The 20,547-nt window shown below is 34.2% G+C and overlaps 1 protein-coding gene across 2 annotated transcripts in view; it reads right to left on the minus strand.

Annotated features, from left to right (window-relative positions):
* pde4bb (phosphodiesterase 4B, cAMP-specific b) overlaps nt 1–20,547 on the minus strand; it is a 64,995-nt gene that overhangs the window by 4,127 nt on the left and 40,321 nt on the right. For both annotated transcript variants that reach the window (XM_016526641.1, XM_016526642.1), the window contains 7 exons: nt 13,627–13,739; nt 6,795–6,888; nt 3,697–3,881; nt 3,499–3,597; nt 3,242–3,406; nt 1,991–2,090; nt 1,700–1,854 (listed from right to left, as the gene is read on the minus strand). In XM_016526641.1, coding sequence (XP_016382127.1) covers nt 1,700–1,854; nt 1,991–2,090; nt 3,242–3,406; nt 3,499–3,597; nt 3,697–3,881; nt 6,795–6,888; nt 13,627–13,739 — 911 coding nt within the window. The remainder of the gene's footprint in view (nt 1–1,699; nt 1,855–1,990; nt 2,091–3,241; nt 3,407–3,498; nt 3,598–3,696; nt 3,882–6,794; nt 6,889–13,626; nt 13,740–20,547) is intronic.

Consider the following 20,547-nt stretch of genomic DNA (forward strand, 5'->3'; position numbering starts at 1 on the left):
TACATATTTTGAAAATACTGTATTCTAATCACTTCTGGCATATTTTATGCCGACAGGGTGGACATGTTAAGCTTTTGCAAAGCAAACTCATACAAAGAAAATTTGTCAATTGAAAAGTCACCAAGAAATTTCACCTCAGCCGTTGAAATTCCCGCCACTAAAGAGTCAAAAAATCTGTTGTCCTGATGCCACTAAAGGGGATGGCCTTTTCTTAAAGGGGCGGATTCCCCAATACGACAGGGTGGACAACCATTCAAGGGACATGGACAAACTCTTCTTTTTTATTAAATATAAATATAGTTTTTTATTACCAAATGATCAATACACTCAAATTGAGTAATCTCTTATTTAACAAAATATTAATAGGAGAACAACATTTTTAAATTCTATGATTTAACAATATTCTACTATCATTCAAATTTAATGAGCAGTGCATGGGACATAGCAAAATAACACGCATCCTCTTACACAAAACAAAAAAAAATCTACAAAATGTATCTAAAGAGCCAAGTAATGTAATTTTTATGTTAAGTTATCATGGCAAATTAGTTATTTATGTACAGGACACCAAAAGGCCCCCTACAGTGATATTGACCCAGTTGTCTGTGCTACACAAGTTTTATACAAGTTTGGTACCGCAATGTGGGGTTAACGTCACAAAAGCGCTGTTAATCCTGCTTCTCAGTGGGGTTTCATAACCCTGAGTGGCACTAAAACACGAGTTCAATACGTGACCATGGCCACGTTTTTATTACATTGTTACAGGCATGTATTGTGGTGTTTTTATTACGTTGCTTCACATATGTATTTCAGCGGTTTAGAATTCAAATATCTGGGGAGTGTTGCCAAATTGTTGGAAAATAACAAACGCCCTACACCAAACCCAACCCTAAACCCACCCGATAGTGTTAACGAAAGCAAAAGTGATATAAAAACACATTCACTGATGCAATTGTGGTATTTTAACTTTTATATACTCTGCTTTGAGCTGCTTTGTTAAAGCGTAGTTTTATAGGATTTGTACCGGAGTGCTTCAACTCTCAAGTGCAACGCATGAGCTACCAAGCAAAACTACTGTGTTAGAAAACCCATACATATGAAGCTGTATATGTGATACTAACGTTCAAAAGTATCGGTTTTTAAAATGGTTTTTGCTATCATAACATAATATCGTGCAAAAAATTAGGGTTTCTTAAAACTTTGGCCCTGTAAATCATAATTTGTGTGAAAATTAATACAAGTTGTCTGAGTCTTACCGCCTCTAGTGTTCATTTCAACTGGAAACTGCAGTGATTTGTAAGTATAGGAATGTTTTTTGAGTTTGCAGAAATGTAGGTAGAGCCATGTATTTGCAATGAGTCTAGGTAGCATTTCTCACCACAAACAGTCTTCTCTAGAGTTCAGGCAATCTCAGACTGTTATTTTGGCGTGAATTCAAGCACAATTGCTACGTTGATCTATGCCTAAACGAACCAAACTAAGTGAGAAAATGCTTCAGGTTTGGAAACAAACACTCCTACTCGACGAAATTTCAAATACGCATGATTTCGTGTGAGAGCGAAAAAGTTGCCCACACAGATTTTCCTCGTGTTCGAATTTTGACCAACAAAAAGCTGCTTGGTTTGAAAGTAACTTCTGTGAGAGTTGTTTGAACACTAAAAGCTTAAAGATGAAAACATCAACGAGCACAAATGCCTACCATATCAATGACCATCTTTCTCAGAGTCTGTCGCTGCTTCTTGGAGAGGTTTTGGAAGATATCACAGTTTTCCCCTTGCAAGAGCTTGAAACCAACCGCTAGGTGATGGTTCTCCAGAACAGACTCATCATTGTACATGAGCGCCAGCTCGGAGTCTGCAGTAAAGACAGGCATGTTTATGAGAGACATGAAACGTCTTTGTTCTTCCATATGGTTTGCGTTTCAATAACTGCAGCAGTTTGGATCCATAAGCACGCATGGTCTTCTATATCTAGATAAAAACACACTCACTGGTATTAATTAGGAACTGGTTTGAGACTCCTGGGTGGTCCACATCATGGATGGCTGCTGCAAAGATAGCGGCCAGGATCTCCAGGTCTGTAAAGACCGCCTGTGGATAATAATAGAGAAAGACAGTGTTACACGACCCAGATCAAATTTCTGCAATGACTGAACTGAGTAAAGCATGCTGCACACAGTTTAAGCATTGTAACACAACTCTGCAAGTTGAAACTGTTTCAGTTTTGACTCTGTTTGCCATTTACCTTTAATTGAACAAAATATTTTGCAGATAAAAGACAGCTTGTCTTTTCAGGTTTCATTTTTGCGTTAAAAGAAGACAAAGCAAAAAAGAGCAGCAGACAAAACACTTTAGAGATCAGAGGGGTCATGCATCAGGAAAATTAGAGACAAATCAGTTCAAAGGGTTCAGAAACAGCTATGACTGGCTGGAAATGTGGAATGAGGAGAAAATATTTTGTTTCCATTTTATTCTCTTATTTTGTTTTGTATTTCAACTATTTTATTCAATTATTTTGTTTATACTTTTATTTTTTTCTCTTATGCATTTTCATTATTATTCCCATTTATTTGTATTTTAATCTCTTATCATGTATTAAGCATTTTATTTCTATTTTATTCTTTTATTTTCTTTTAAGCATTTTAATGAAAAAAATTCTTTAAAAAACATATTCCCTTATTTTATTATATGCTGTTTTAAAACATTTTTCATTTATATTTTATTCTCTTGTTTTGTTTTATGTATTTACAATTTTCATTTATATCTATTTTATTCTATTGTTTTTATGCATTTGCTTTTTTCGTTAATTTAAATTTTATTACCTAATTTTTATGCATTTAAATTTTTTTATTTTAATCTCTTATTTCATGTTAAATTTCAATTTGAATTTTTAAATTTATTTTCTTATTTAGTTATATGCAGTTTTTAAATTTTTTATTTGTATTTAATTTTTACATTTTGTTTTCATTATATGAGGGTGATTATACAGTATTTTTACATTTGTCTCCAAGTTTTTTGATCCATTGTGTTATTTCTGTTTTAATTTTGTTCTAATTTTGTTTTAATACCTCTGTACAGCACTTTGGGTGCAACTTCTGTTGTTTTGAAATGTGCTTTATAAATTAATAAACTAAACTAAACTAAACTATATGTTTTTTTATAAAGCCCTGTGCTAAATAAATAAAGCTTTAAAGCTTTAGTACATTATAACTACATTTCAAGGACATATATGAGTTTCTTACATCCAGTGCAGGTGTGGACAGCAGGATGTGTGTGGACTGGGCCACGTCAGCCGCGTGTAGACTGTTGTGATAGGCCACGTCTGCGTGGTAGTGATCTTCAAGGGTCATCATGTACGTCACAAAGGTATCCACTGGGATCTTAAATGTCTTCATTAAATCTCTCTCCTACAGAAGAAAGTTGCTTTAGTTACATTTCATTTTTAAAAACACATCTCTGGACTTGTGAGATGTTTTTTTGTTTTGTTTTGCTCACTAACCTGAAAGATGGCGTACATGATGCAGGTCAGCGGCCGATGGTGAGAGTGCTCTGAAACTTTAAAGATGTTCAGACCCCATTTGTTGATGTCCTCCAGGTCCTACAAAAGGCAAGAGAGGATATACGTCCAATTACGGTACCAACTCGACAAAAGTGCACGATTTCCGTGCAACAGGTGGTCTGTAATGTATGACTATACCTTTGAGAGCAAGTCCTCCAAATCTGTTTTCACACCGAAGCGGGCCGTACTGCAGCTGCTGGACAGACCCGGGCCTTGTGTGACCTTCCTCACCCCGCTGATCTGAGTCATCAGCTGCTGCTGCCTCCTCTTTCTGTCCCGCGATTTTGGAGTGGGCGACGGGATCTCCAGTTCATTCTGTTTATCTACAGGGGGAAAGGTTTCGGCCCGTGATTGTTAATTTCAGCACTCACACACTCAATTCACAACAGATACCATGACTTTACACACTCTCTGAGTAAATTCAAGTCAGCAAAATGAAGTTCGATATTAGTAAAAGCCACCTACAATAACTTTTCTGCCAAGTTCAACAGTTTATGCGACAGCTAAATATTCCCTGATGTAAAGAAAGCTTAGACTAAAGTGATGGTCCAGGCTGGTTTAATGCTGGGACTATATACAGTAGAGTATATAGTCTCTCTGGAGAAGCTGGCTGTGACGAGAGGGGCGGGGCCAAGAGCCGTGGGAACGGAGCGAGGCCGGTGGAGTAAATGCTAATGCACGACACCTGCGCCACTCACCGGTCTCGAGTCCCACGGAGGAGCTCCGGAAGGATAAAAGGAGGAGCAACGACAGTGAAAGAGGAGAGAGGACCAGGCCTGAATTTTATTTTGTGTTTTGTGTGCAGCAGTCGTCCGCGAGGGGCTGCCGCTTTACTTTCATTTTGTGTTTGTTTATTTTATTAAAGTTTTGTTTAAACGTTTGCCGGTTCCCGCCTCCTTCTTCCCGTGACTACGAACTTTGTTACACTGGCTAACAAGTCTTACTAGTTATACAAGTTAAGCAGTTTGATGGGAATGCAAATACGAAAACTAAATATACAATGAAACAAGATGAAATGACAAAATTAAATCAAATGAAAAAGATTAAACCTGTTTTGTTCAGTTTGTCTAAAAGCAAATAACGCTCCCCAAAGAAAAAATTTAAAAACAATTTTGTTGATAATGGCTAGCTTTGACTGCAGAAATTGTGCATTTTATAAATTTTTATTGTATTTTTTTGGTATTACATAACATGCATGTTTTAATAAAGACATCACAACAAACATCAAGGTCTTCTGAAGTTGCCTTTAGTTCTAGTAAATAAACTAAATTAAACATTGACTAACAAAATGTTTTTAGTTTTATCTTAAGTTAAAATTCTACGTTCATATTCTAGGTAATTTAGCTTTTGGTTATGGTGAAATAAAAGCATAAACGTATAATATTGACCTACATTAAGTAACATTATTATAGTAAAATACTTTACATAATTATGGTCTTTATGATAAATATAGCCTATTTTTATTTTTACTTTGTATGAATGTTTTTGTTTTTGGAAAAATAAATATTTTTGATAAATACTAAATCAGAATTTAAGGTATCAACTAAACTAAATATAAATATGGTGAAATGAAGTTACAAAAAGAAAAAAAAGTATTATATTAAGTAACATTTTGGCTCATGTCTAAAGAAAATATACAACTTCATTATGGCCTTTACAATAAACATTCTTTGTATGACTGTTTTTGTCTTTGGGAAAACAAATAATTTGGACAAATATTACATCAAAATGAAATACAATTGAAGAAAAACTAATAAATTTGACTAACAAATTAGAGTTTTTTGTTTTTCCAAAGTATCATTTTTAAGTGTATGCTGGTGCCACCCCATCTCAGTTGTATGTAACGTTATATCTACTGAGTTTTTTTAAGAGAACCATCAGAGACAAAGTTGATACTTAAAACATGCATGAGAAAACAATCCAAGTCTCCTGAGATGAAAGAGCGATCTCTTGATTTTTTTCTCCAGTGACGTCCCTCAGAACCACACTCTCTCAAACATCTCTTGTTTCTCAGTCAGGAGAGTTGAGCTCTCGCTAACACTGCATATTAAGAGTGTTTGTCTGAAAATCCCCCCGCTGCTGACTCTGTGAGTAAGCGTGTAGGCTGTAGGGCTCTAAACGGCAGGGTTAGGAGAGTACAGTGACCCTGTGGCATCTGACGCAGACTACAGTTTCAGCCCTCCTCTCTCTCGCTGCGTAGACGAGACCAGACCAGATCAGACTGGTTTGAATAACAGAGGTGCAGGCGAACCACAGACGTTCAGCAATGATTGAACCCCCTCTTTCTAGATATCAGTGTTTTCATGGAGGAGCTCGACAACCTCTCTATCCACAACCTTTTATCATTATCACCATCTGAAGTATGGCTTTCACCAAATTTCTCAGTTTAGCTCACTAGTCTGAAACACTGTATACTGTAGTAAAAACACTGTAGGAAACAATCAATAGATCTTGTCTGATATGTAAGTTTCGTGGTTTTTAGTATGGCATATTGTTGTTGAAAGAAGTCTCTTATGCTCACCACGGATACATTTCTTTAATCAAAAATTGTGAAATATTATTAAAATTTAAAATAACTGCTTTCTATTTGAATATATTTTAAAATGTCATTTATTCCTTTGATGCGCAGCTGAATTTTCAGCATCATTCCTCCAGTTTTCAGTGTTGCATGATCCTTCAGAAATCATTCTAATATGCTGATTTGATTCTCAAGAAACGTGTTGAAAACAGTTGTGCTGATTAATATTTTTGCGAAAACGGTACATTTTTTTCAGGATTCTGTGACGATGAAAATGTTCAGCAGAACAGCATTTATTTAAACAGAAATCTTTAATAACATTATACATTTTATCTGAACTCTCTTTACTTGACTTTTAAACCAAAATCTATTGCATCCTTTCTGAATAAAAGTATTAATTGATTTACTTTAAAAAACCTACTGACCCCAAACTTTTGAACAGCCCGTATTTGAAAGGATGACTCCAACTAAAAGGCATTTACAATAATTATGCATACTGCTTTTATGAGTTCAAAAATAACTGGGGTTTTAGTACATGGAATATATTACATTTTCTATTTAAAATATTAAAACATTATTTTGTATTCGTATATGCAATAAAATGTATGTGATCTATTTCTTGAATTAAACACTCATTTACAAAGGAACTATCAGTCATGTTTTCTTACAAGCGTTTGAATCGTCTTATGAAGACGATGAAACGAGCATTCAGACTCACCTAAGAATGTGTTGGAGATGAACTCAGACACCTGGTTTCCAGAGCGACTCATCTCAGACAGATGTGTCAGCTCCCGATTCAACATCCTCTTGAACTAAAACACACACAAAAGACAAGTCTTGTTAAATTCATACACACTATCGATATTTCTAAACTTCTCATTGCACGGATTGCCAGTCCTCACACTATGTTTTAACCAAGCACTGCAAGAACCTCGAGCAACATCCAAATTAAACGACCAATACATGGCAAACAATGAATAACTCTCTCACAAACACACACCTTAATGTAACCCCAGGACACAGAGAGCAAATAGTTGACTTCAGGCATGTTGGAGTCTTCAGTTGGTCGCCTAAACCCTGAACTCAAACTAAAGCCCAGCACTGACTCCAGCGGCTCCGCACCGTCTCTCCTCATCTCATCCCTCTGCGTTCCCTTTCACATCCCAGCCAGGCTCGGATAAACAGCAACCGTCAGGAGAGATCCAGACAGAATTCCAGGAGATCTGCTGCATCTGTCATACGGTGTGTCTCCAACACTAAGTCTTGTTTCTCTCTCGGTCTCCCTTTCACCCTCCTCCTCCTCCTTCTTCTCTCTATCTATCTTTGTCTCTCTCTCTCTCTCTCTCTCTCTCTCTCTCTCTCTCCTGTTTTTACACTCCACATCCACTGCTGCACCAAAGACGGACATATGTAAACACACAAAACCCTTTTTTACTTGCTGGACTAACAATTTCAATTTATCTACATTTATATGCATGTTTTTATTTTTTTTATATCCATACATGCTAGAAGCACCTTTAGTTATAGTTCTATCTATACCATATCCGAGCAAAAAAACAGTCAGACTAAAGTAACATGCAGTCAACACGCACACACACAAATAATACAATTAGCCTATTAATCAGTCCTGCACATCCTCCACATTTAATACCAAGTGACATATTTGTTCCTATCTGTATTTCCGCAATATGTTTTTCTACTGGGAAGTTATGAACATGGTTTTGCAGCAGCCTGTTTTTACTCAATCGAGCAAATATTTTTCCCCCAGGGAATGCAAAATTTCTAAAATATATGTCTTGCAAGTTGCATTGGATAAAAGCTTCTGTTGAATGCATAAATGCAATGCAAGTGCACTTCAGCTGATATTAGACACTGTTGAACTGAAGTCTAAATGTTTTAATAGTTCAAATCTAAAAATGCTTATAAAAAAAAGTATTTATAATTAAAAAATTTCCAATTTATTTTAAATTGATTCTTATAAAATATAATACATTTTTATAGAACAGAATATTACTGTTTTTAAATATTTCTTAAATAAATGAATTACTTTTTTACAAAAATTCATAGTATCAATTAATTATTTCAATTTAACCTCAAAATAAATTATTATATATTTTATAGTACAGGATATTATTTTAAAATAATAAATAGTTTTACATTTAAAAAAAAAATAAATTTATATATTAAAAAAAAAAAAAAAAGAGTAGTATCAATGAATTATTTAAATTTAACCTTAAAATGAAAAGTGCAGTTGTAAAATAAATTCTAATAAAAGTTATAATAAAAATAAAAATTGAGAAAGTCAAACTGCTGTGCTATTCCCATTTTTCTCCCTAATGTATTTTAATTTTTGCACACATCTAAACATATTCAAACTTCCAAATATAAAAGACAATTCTGAGCTCATGTTCTCATTTCTTATAACAACATAAAGCATAAGCCAATCCCTTAAACAAAAGAGGACAACCAATCTCCAATAACAGACGAATCAGTTCCTTCAGCATTAAACCTCAAAGCAAAGCCAGAATTTGTTCAAAAAAACCCTAGCACTAACTCACCTCTCTCCAGCTTTTTAGCACACCAAACTTTCTCCTTTTCTCTGAGTAGCATAGTCCCATTGTTGCAGCGATGGTGTTTGTGCACTGTTGGTGAGCATGTGGCAAGGCAGTACCTGTGAGCTCACTTTGACGGGTGTCAGGAAATGCTTTCGACTAAGTGCTGAGTGATTCACCTCTCCTCCCTCACGACTCTCAGCGCCTCCCTCTCTCTGTCTGCAGCCGCAGGTACCGCGCTACTCATGTTCTGACTGCACACACGGGTGGAACTCGCTCAATTACTACTCACACAACTTCAAAGGCATGACAAGAAGACTCAGGCTTTTGTCTTTCATAGATAATGACGTGAATTGAAGACTTGCACAACGTATCTGCATTTCATTATGTGTCACCTTTCCGGTTCAAAGAAAGATTTAACTATAAATAATAAACCAACAATAATAAATTATTTTTAAATAATCACCTATACACCTAGAATTTTTTTTTAATTCTGTAAATGATATATATATATATATATATTAGGGTTGTCAGTCGATTAAACTTTTAATTAAACGAATTAATCGCAAACTAAATTTGGCTGTGAAAATACCCACAGAAGATCATTTAAAGCTATTATTGTGTTAAATGTTTAAGCTACAATGGCCTAACAGTAAGTATGGAACAAGAAGATAATTTGAGAAACATCTCAGTATTTTTTGTTCATGCATTGAAAGTTACTGGTAACCAAAATACCTTCTTTTATGTTGTGCAAAAGTAAGTCAATCATGTTTGAAAAAACATGAGGGTGAATAAATGATGACAAAATTATTATTTATTTATTTTTGGTGAACTATCCCTTTAATGTTTTTTATTTATTTATTTATTTTTTAATAAATGAAATGATACTCTAAAGAAGAAACTAAAACTACCAGCAGGTGGCGCTAAATGTCTTTATGAGTCGATTCGTTCAAACGGCTGATTCATTTAGGAAAGAAGTAAGCGGTTCACTTTATGAATAGACTATTGAAACATTGGTTCACACGATTCGTTCAATACGAGGATTCATTCAGAAAGTGTTGCGCGGAGATGCACAACAGTTCTCGTGTGATATTGCTCTCGCTGCTTGTGTGATATCACTTATCATACGATATAAATATGTGCGTTAACTGCGTTAAAATATTTTAATCGTGTTATTTTTTCATAACTAATTAATTAAGTTAACGCATTAAACTGACAGCTATAACATTAGGTATTAGGCTAAAAATATCGATATCTCGATTTTAATCTATTCTCATTTTTACGAAACGATATCGATTCTTAAATCCCAAGAATCGATTAGTCTAGCCTGTTTTCAGTTAATGGACGGAACGTTGAAGGGCACTTCCCATCCGCTATATCTCAATAAGCATTGTGTTTTGGTACTTCAAATATGAAACAAAGTCTCAGATTTAAAATTCTGTCCATTGTATTGCAGTAATAAATGCCGTTTTGGCGCTGTTTAATGGTGAGTGACAGATCGCTGTAGCGCCTCAGTTCAACAGACGCCGCAGCGTGTAGCACACTTGAACTGATCATCTCCTCCACATTAATACCAGCTTCAGCACAAAATAAACATGCCTAAACATCCGAAGGTATATTAAAAGAAAGAGTACAACTTTACAATCCATATCCTGTCTCATGTAATCGCTCAGTTAGTGTTTCAGCTGCGCAAAGATATATATAACCAAAGACTATAGAATACCCAAGAAGTGTCACTCGTATACTTTTGAATGAGGAAAAATGCAACACTCAATATGGCCACTCCATCGAACGAAGCCCCGCATTCTCAGCAAAAGAACCAATCACTAATCGGTAAAGTCAGCGCGTCACTGCAGCTGCCGTTAGAAGTCCCGGTTGCTATAGAAACAGTCAGCGTTCTGAGACGTGCGCTTAGGACTGCGCATGCGCACTGGCTGATCTAGCCTGAAAAATACGCTTTTTTAACGCTATTTGAGCAAAATAAACAACATTTATGACACAGTTGTTTCATTGGTGATTTCAAATATGAAATTTAATCGTAAGCTTGGCGAACAGTTTTTGAGAATTTGATGTTTCCCCATTCAAAGTGATAGGAGCTGCACTTGCATGCCTGAGAGGCGTTTCAAAGATGGCCGCCGAGTGACATGACTTGCCTTAAAGGGACTTTGATATAACGGCTTGTAAAAATGTCACGTAACGTCACCTCAGAAAAAAACATATTCGGTGACCATAAACTCATTAGTCAGCTAGAAAATTAAACTGTACAGAGGGGCATTTTGCTAAATATATGCACCATATAAATTTATTATAATTTTTTACTTTTCTTCAATGTTTAATTTATATTTTTTTATGACAGCCAACATTTAAATGTAAAAAAAAATGAAGTAGAAATATTATTATGTAATTGTAACTTTTATTATAAAAACGTCATTAAGTGTAATTTAAATCAGTTAGGTTTAACCCTCAATATTATAGTAATGTAGTACCAACTGACTCTCATGTATATTTTACAGCATTAGTTAGTATATATAGAATTAGTATATATTAACAATAATACATAGAAATAATTTAGTCAATAAATGATATTTGCCTATTTATAATAACTTTAAATATAATGAACCTTATATATATATATATATGTGCGTGTGTGTGTGTGTGTGTATGTATATATATATATATATATATATATATATATATATACTGTATATGTATATATGTATAGCAAATATTACAGAAAGTTAAATAGAATGAAATATAATTTGATTCTGTAAATTATTTTATTCTGTGTATTATGAAATATATATCAGGCATCAGTTTTATATTGTATCTAAATCCGCCAAGGCAAAGTGATTTTTAAAAATAAAATTATTCTTTGTTACTTTTATCCTTTATCTCATATTTAAAAATAACTGTATATATCATATATACACTGAAATAAAATTGGTGTACAGTTTAGAATAGTATATTTCATAAATAATTACAAAGAAATGGCAAGTAATATTGAATTAAATGTGAAATTGTGTTAGTAGAAAAAAAGTAGAAACACTGACATATTTTTTTTCCTGTAAAGCATACTATAATATTCTTTGCTTTATTTACACCTTCAAAAAAGCATTTTACATATTAAATAATATCACTTATATATTTTTTGTAAATATCATTATGCTACAGCTATAATTCTACAATGTGAAATATAATTAATAACTGCATTATATGATAAAATGCAGTGTAATGCTTGGATGTCAGTGAGGTAATGTGTGTCCTCTGTTACTATCTACATCTGATTAGGTATCAGGGTAAACAAAGCAATGAGGTCACAGCTGACAAAGAGGCCAGTGGCAGTGTACTCAAATAATGCCTGCGTGAAAAAAGGGTTTAATCATTTAGTTTTTCACTCTAAGTAATGAGTGTTTCAACAGTTTCCTTTCAACACTGATTCCAGTAAATCCACTGAATCCATAACCACCCACACATACAGAGTTTAATTCTTGTGAGAGATCAAATATGCTAAAAAAGATAAAATAATTGCTTGGGCCAACTGCCTTTCACCAAGACAACAAACTGGGACTAAGATATTATATTAATGTTTCTTCTGTAATTCTTTGGGTAATAATCAGTCAAGTTGTCATTGCATGCTTTACTGTTGACATATAAATGTGGCAATATCTGTAGATCTCACATCAACATCTCATCATTCATATAAACCTCATAGACTCTGTTCTACATGACCTATATTCATGCATCAGCACTAAAAACTAATAAACCATCATAAAAGATACTCAAAGCGATAGTTTAGTTTAAGAAAAATTCTGACATAATTTACTCACACTCATTTCATTACAAACCTGTATGAATTTCTTTCTTCTGCTGGACACAAAAGATGATATTTTGTAGAATGTTGTTAACTAAACAGTTCTGGTTTCCATAGACTTGCAATGTATGAATAAAAAACACAATGGAAGTCAATGGGGACCAAAACAGTTTGACTGCAAACATTCCTCAAAATATCTTCTTTTGTTTGCACAGAGGTTTGCAATGACACGAGGGTGAGTGAATGATGACAGAATGATCATTTTTGTATGGACTATTGCCATAAGCAGTGTTTGTAAAATGCCACAATAGAGTGGAAAATGTGTTATTCAAACAAAACTTTGACTTGCTAGGCTTTGAAATAACACGTGAATGTGGAACGCAATAAAAACTACTCTTCTAACACAAACTGAAAAATCTCAGACAAACAAACTTTGCAGTACATTTATAAAAATGTGACCCTGGACCACAAAACCAGTCATAAGGGTCAATTTTTTTAAATTGAGATTTATGCATCATATGAAAGCTGAATAAATAAGCTTTCCATTGATGTATGGTTTGTTAGGATAGGACAATATTTGGCTGAGATACAACTATTTGAAAATCTGGAATCTGAGGGTGCAAAAAAAATAAAATATTGAGAAAATCGCCTTTAAAGTTGTCCAAATGAAGAATGCATATTACTAATCAAAAATCATTAATCAAAAGTTTTGATATAATATAAATAAATATAATTTAAATATAATTGACTGTAGGAAATTTACAAAATATCTTCATGGAACATGATCTTTACTTAATATCCTAAAGATTTTTGGCATAAAAGAAAAATCAATAATTCTGACCCATACAATGTATTTTTGGCTATTGCTACAAATATACCTCAGTGACTTAAGACTGGTTTTGCAGCAATGCCGTAGAAAAACACCTTTCAATGAACAGTTTCTAAAAGAACCATTTTTCTTAGTGTGAAGAACATCTAAAGAACTTTTTTTCCACTATAAAGAAGCTTTTGTGCAATGGAGAGATTCCATGGATGTTAAAGGTTCTAAATGGAACCGTCAGCGCCAATAAAGAACCTTCATTTCTAAGAGTATTGAAATGTGAATTTCTCTGAAAACATGCATAAAGATGCCCCGCTGTTTCCAGCAATGCTGAGGTAAAGTGGGAGTAGACGAGCTGCCGTCTCACCTTGTTGGAGGCCATGTCACTGACGGAGCGGTACGTCTGGATGGTCTCCAGCTGGTCCAGGCACCAGTCTAGCTCCTCCATGGTCTCCACGGCCAGCTTCTGGTAGGATTCATCTGGTAAGAGACACACGGATATGCATTCAGGATCCAGCCTCTGCTGCATGGCCAGAAAAGGTGGTCCGGCGGGAGCGGTGCAGATAGAGGAGCAGTGATCTTTCATGGTGGGCTGAGTGCTGCTGATGTAGTCATTCTGCACTGATAGTAGCTGGATTAATAGCTCACTCTTCGCTTCATAGTCCTTTCCATTGTGTCACCGGCTCGGTCTCCAAACTCACCTATTGTGCAGTCTGTCTGCCAGTCTCTCTCTCTCTCTCTCTCTCTCTCTCTCTCTCTGTGCTGATGTGTCAATGAGCCTCAGACCCAGGGGAGCTTAGTGGGAGGGACTCAAAAACTCATTCCCTATTTCTCTCCTCTTCTGTTGACTGAAAATGTAGTTCATTGAAACCAAATTGGGGAGAGAATGATTAATGCTCAATTATCTTGTTAGTAAATTATCTTGATGGATGAATCTCATCAAAACACACATTAAGGTCATTATTTAAACCCAAAACAACAAGAAAATGAAGCCTATTTTTAGGACCGCAATGCATTTGTAAAATTGTTGTTAATTCATTATCATAATACGTGTTTTGAGTTTTTATTTTTGTACATTTTTTTCAATGCTGATGATGTAGTGTAAGAAAAAAAAAATCACATTTATATATTTTAAATGCTGTAATTTTCTGCCAGGACATTTTCTGTTAAGTTTAACAACATTTTCTTTAATTGTAAAATACAACACAATGTAATGGGTAATTCAAAACACAATATTATTTGGTATTTTAAATGTAATATATTCATTGTAAATATTAATAATGAAATAAATGACAAAAAAAATTATTTAAATAATATAATAAATAATACATATATTCAAATACTATTTTAGCTTTATGAAATGAAAATAAAAGAATTTAAAAATATACTTTAATACAATTATGTTTGCATATATATATATATATATATATATATATATTAAAATAAAATATAACAATATAATAAATAGTAAATATTAAACTATTTTTTTGCATTAGAGTAATGAGAATTATAGAAGTGCATTATGGTATTGAGAGAGAATGTACTTAAATATCATGAAAGTAATGCCATAAAAAAAAATTTTTTTTAAAAAAAACCATAACTGTCCCTAAATAGATTTAATTGTCTTTATACATAATCATTTTTGGGGCTGGAAAAAAAGAATATGACTCTTGAAAATATCAAGGTTTTTTTTTTTGCCTAATTTAACAATTTGCCTAATTTAACAAGTTGAAACTATAGCGTACTAGTGACAATAAAGACAGGCTGCTGGACAAAGGGTTGACAAGACAACATGGAAAAGGCCTAAAGCTGAGAGGAATGAATCACACCCACTACAAATCCTGCAGAAAGGCTCTGCAATGCATCCGTCGGTTTGAATGACTCCACCACCCTCACACTGAGCATTAACTTTGATCTTTTAGTAGACACGAGGCTTTTCCAAGGTGGTATCAGCATTTATATTTATTGAGAGATCACGACTCCCCCACAACCCCCCACCACCTCCATTTGATCCCCGATAGGGCTAACGAGAAGGAGCTATGAAATCAAAGCCAGGGCTGTGTTTGCAGGAGCAACCCGAGAGGCAAACTTTACTCCCCTTGCTGGCCAGCATCCAGTCAAAGCTCAACAGGAGCCAAGCAAAGTAAACCACTTCCCCTGAGGTTGAGACGCCGCTAAATCATGGAGCAGATTTCCGTGTGGCGCTCAGACTGGAGTGTCCCCTTAGGCTGCAGCTATCGATTTCACAAAGACGGCAAAACTTTGCATGAAGAAAGAATGATATGTTGTCTAAATGAACATTTATTGACCTTGGGACTTGTTGCATTGACAAGTTCATCTGGATTCCAGTTCAAACTCTACTCACGGATCTGTATTACACAACTACACTCACAACCAGAAATCTCAGGTCAGATACATACTGTATACAAGAATGCAAAAACCTTATCAGTGTGGATTACTTACAAATTGTTGTCTGTTACTGATTACAAATTACATGAGGAAAAATTAAAGTCAGTAATGTATTTTAGATTACTGTATTCTGATTACTTTTGGATTACTTTTAGATTACTTATGACCTGTAACTTGTTTATAGATTTGAATGGGATTATACGGCGGAGTTGTTCAAGTGTGCGCACTCACTGACTGAATTCTGTATCTGCATTCGCGAATTCTGTCATAATCATAAACAACAAAGTGCAAAATAAATGTAAGCCATTGATTTGCTTCAATGACTATGGGAGTTTTTGCGAAAGTGCATAGCTCGCATTAGACTAAAGTCATGGACCGCTTTAGTGTCATTTGTTTGCTTTCTTTGTTTAATTTATAATAAAAAATGGTTTTGTTTCTCATGCTACTGAAATAACCAATGTGAAGACTTGACTTTCTAATCCTTAAAAAGCTATTAAAAAATTTATAAACGGTTCTTAGCTTGTTTTGTTTTAGCCAGAATATAACATTTTGTGCCTACTTAAAGTGTGATGGTCTGCATTAAAATGACACATATGTCATGTGTCGACATGCTTTATTTTGTTATTGCAGTTTATTTTGTAAAGGTGTTCCTTTAATTAAAAACAACTAGTTTGAGATTTTATCCCCTTCTGCCCCCCTCCCACTGTTAAAATATAACTAAGTAACTTTTACTCTGAGTAAATTTTAAATGAGCTTCTTTTTACTTTTACTTGAGTAGATTTTTAGACTGGTAATTTTACTTGTACTTAAGTAAAATTTCATTACTTTTACTTATGTGGAATATTTTAGTACTCTTTCCACCTCTGTCATTTAGTACCTAGCACTGTGCATGATCAGTGTATATAGCTAGGATGAATTTGCTTAACATACTTAAAAAAATTCAAATTTCAGTAGTTAAAAGATTAATGGATTAATAGCTCACTCTTCGCTTCATAGTCCTTTCCATTGTGTCACCGGCTCGGTCTCCAAACTCACCTATTGTGCAGTCTGTCTGCCAGTCTCTCTCTCTCTCTCTCTCTCTCTCTCTCTCTCTGTGCTGATGTGTCAATGAGCCTCAGACCCAGGGGAGCTTAGTGGGAGGGACTCAAAAACTCATTCCCTATTTCTCTCCTCGTCTGTTGACTGAAAATGTAGTTCATTGAAACCAAATTGGGGAGAGAATGATTAATGCTCAATTATCTTGTTAGTAAATTATCTTGATGGATGAATCTCATCAAAACACACATTAAGGTCATTATTTAAACCCAAAACAACAAGAAAATGAAGCCTATTTTTAGGACCGCAATGCATTTGTAAAATTGTTGTTAATTCATTATCATAATACGTGTTTTGAGTTTTTATTTTTGTACATTTTTTTCAATGCTGATGATGTAGTGTAAGAAAAAAAAAATCACATTTATATATTTTAAATGCTGTAATTTTCTGCCAGGACATTTTCTGTTAAGTTTAACAACATTTTCTTTAATTGTAAAATACAACACAATGTAATGGGTAATTCAAAACACAATATTATTTGGTATTTTAAATGTAATATATTCATTGTAAATATTAATAATGAAATAAATGACAAAAAAAATTATTTAAATAATATAATAAATAATACATATATTCAAATACTATTTTAGCTTTATGAAATGAAAATAAAAGAATTTAAAAATATACTTTAATACAATTATGTTTGCATATATATATATATATATATATATATATATTAAAATAAAATATAACAATATAATAAATAGTAAATATTAAACTATTTTTTTGCATTAGAGTAATGAGAATTATAGAAGTGCATTATGGTATTGAGAGAGAATGTACTTAAATATCATGAAAGTAATGCCATAAAAAAACAAAAAACAAAAAAAAAACATAACTGTCCCTAAATAGATTTAATTGTCTTTATACATAATCATTTTTGGGGCTGGAAAAAAAGAATATGACTCTTGAAAATATCAAGGTTTTTTTTTTTGCCTAATTTAACAATTTGCCTAATTTAACAAGTTGAAACTATAGCGTACTAGTGACAATAAAGACAGGCTGCTGGACAAAGGGTTGACAAGACAACATGGAAAAGGCCTAAAGCTGAGAGGAATGAATCACACCCACTACAAATCCTGCAGAAAGGCTCTGCAATGCATCCGTCGGTTTGAATGACTCCACCACCCTCACACTGAGCATTAACTTTGATCTTTTAGTAGACACGAGGCTTTTCCAAGGTGGTATCAGCATTTATATTTATTGAGAGATCACGACTCCCCCACAACCCCCCACCACCTCCATTTGATCCCCGATAGGGCTAACGAGAAGGAGCTATGAAATCAAAGCCAGGGCTGTGTTTGCAGGAGCAACCCGAGAGGCAAACTTTACTCCCCTTGCTGGCCAGCATCCAGTCAAAGCTCAACAGGAGCCAAGCAAAGTAAACCACTTCCCCTGAGGTTGAGACGCCGCTAAATCATGGAGCAGATTTCCGTGTGGCGCTCAGACTGGAGTGTCCCCTTAGGCTGCAGCTATCGATTTCACAAAGACGGCAAAACTTTGCATGAAGAAAGAATGATATGTTGTCTAAATGAACATTTATTGACCTTGGGACTTGTTGCATTGACAAGTTCATCTGGATTCCAGTTCAAACTCTACTCACGGATCTGTATTACACAACTACACTCACAACCAGAAATCTCAGGTCAGATACATACTGTATACAAGAATGCAAAAACCTTATCAGTGTGGATTACTTACAAATTGTTGTCTGTTACTGATTACAAATTACATGAGGAAAAAGTCAGTAATGTATTTTAGATTACTGTATTCTGATTACTTTTGGATTACTTTTAGATTACTTATGACCTGTAACTTGTTTATAGATTTGAATGGGATTATACGGCGGAGTTGTTCAAGTGTGCATTCTGTATCTGCATTCGCGAATTCTGTCATAATCATAAACAACAAAGTGCAAAATAAATGTAAGCCATTGATTTGCTTCAATGACTATGGGAGTTTTTGCGAAAGTGCATAGCTCGCATTAGACTAAAGTCATGGACCGCTTTAGTGTCATTTGTTTGCTTTCTTTGTTTAATTTATAATAAAAAATGGTTTTGTTTCTCATGCTACTGAAATAACCAATGTGAAGACTTGACTTTCTAATCCTTAAAAAGCTATTAAAAAATTTATAAACGGTTCTTAGCTTGTTTTGTTTTAGCCAGAATATAACATTTTGTGCCTACTTAAAGTGTGATGGTCTGCATTAAAATGACACATATGTCATGTGTCGACATGCTTTATTTTGTTATTGCAGTTTATTTTGTAAAGGTGTTCCTTTAATTAAAAACAACTAGTTTGAGATTTTATCCCCTTCTGCCCCCCTCCCACTGTTAAAATATAACTAAGTAACTTTTACTCTGAGTAAATTTTAAATGAGCTTCTTTTTACTTTTACTTGAGTAGATTTTTAGACTGGTAATTTTACTTGTACTTAAGTAAAATTTCATTACTTTTACTTATGTGGAATATTTTAGTACTCTTTCCACCTCTGTCATTTAGTACCTAGCACTGTGCATGATCAGTGTATATAGCTAGGATGAATTTGCTTAACATACTTAAAAAAATTCAAATTTCAGTAGTTAAAAGATTAATTAAATTTCTGTCATCATTTTGAAGAATGTTTTTCTGTCCATATTATGAAAGTCAGTGGGGTCCACAGTTGATTTGACATTCTTTAACATTCGAAATTTCAAAATGCATCAGTTTTACCTATTGTGATGCAGTTGAAAGACTCAATAAACAAATTTGGGGGCAATTTGTTTATTTATTTTGATAGAAATTAATAAGACACAATTTTTGAAGTTAAATAAAGCAAAGATTATTGCAGTACGTTTTATAATAAACTACTATTTCGGTCTATTTTTATTTTAAAATGTAAGGTTTAAAGGGTTACTCCACCCCAAAATGAAAATTTTGTCATTAATCACTTACCCCCATGTCGTTCCAAACCCGTAAAAGCTTTGTTCGTCTTCGGAACACAATTTAAGATATTTTGGATGAAAACCGGGAGGCTTGTGACTGTCCCATTGACTGTCAAGTAAATTACACTGTTAAGGCCAGAAAAGTATGAAAGACATCGTCAAAATAGTCCATCTTCATCAGTGGTTCAATCTGAATTTTATGAAGCGACGAGAATACTTTTTGTACTCAAAGAAAACAAAAATAACGACTATATTCAACAATTCGTCTCCTCCGCGTCACCGCAGCGCCATTTTGGAAAGTATCCACTGAACGCAAACTGCGTATGCTGTTCTGTGTCAGCCGCACTGCATGGATGCGCTGTTTTCGTTCAAATCAAAGCGTAAATAAACGTAGAAAACGTATCCTTGTGTCGCGGCTGACACAGAAGAGCGTACGCTGCTTGCGTTCAGTGGATATTCTACAAAATGGCGCTACGGTGATGCGGAGAGACACAGAGGAGACAAGAAAAAAACATCGTCTTATATTCGGGTCAATACGGTAATTTACTTGGCAGTCAATGGGACAGTCACAAGCCTCCCGGTTTTCATCCAAAATATCTTAAATTGTGTTCCGAAGACGAACGAAGCTTTTACGGGTTTGGAACGAGATGGGGGTAAGTGATTAATGACAAAATTTTCATTTTGGGGTGGATTAACCCTTTAATTTAACATTCAATATTTGTGAAATTAACTAGCAAATTCCAAAGTGCAAATTAAATTCTACAACAAATTATTGTCAGTGAACTTTTACTCAGGAATAAATTGCTGCATTAAATTGATCAAAAGTGACAGTAAAGACATTTATAATGTTACAAAATATTT

Source organism: Sinocyclocheilus rhinocerous, unplaced genomic scaffold, assembly GCF_001515625.1.
Source record: "Sinocyclocheilus rhinocerous isolate Xijiao unplaced genomic scaffold, SAMN03320098_v1.1 scaffold2138, whole genome shotgun sequence".
Lineage (NCBI taxonomy): Eukaryota > Metazoa > Chordata > Actinopteri > Cypriniformes > Cyprinidae > Sinocyclocheilus > Sinocyclocheilus rhinocerous.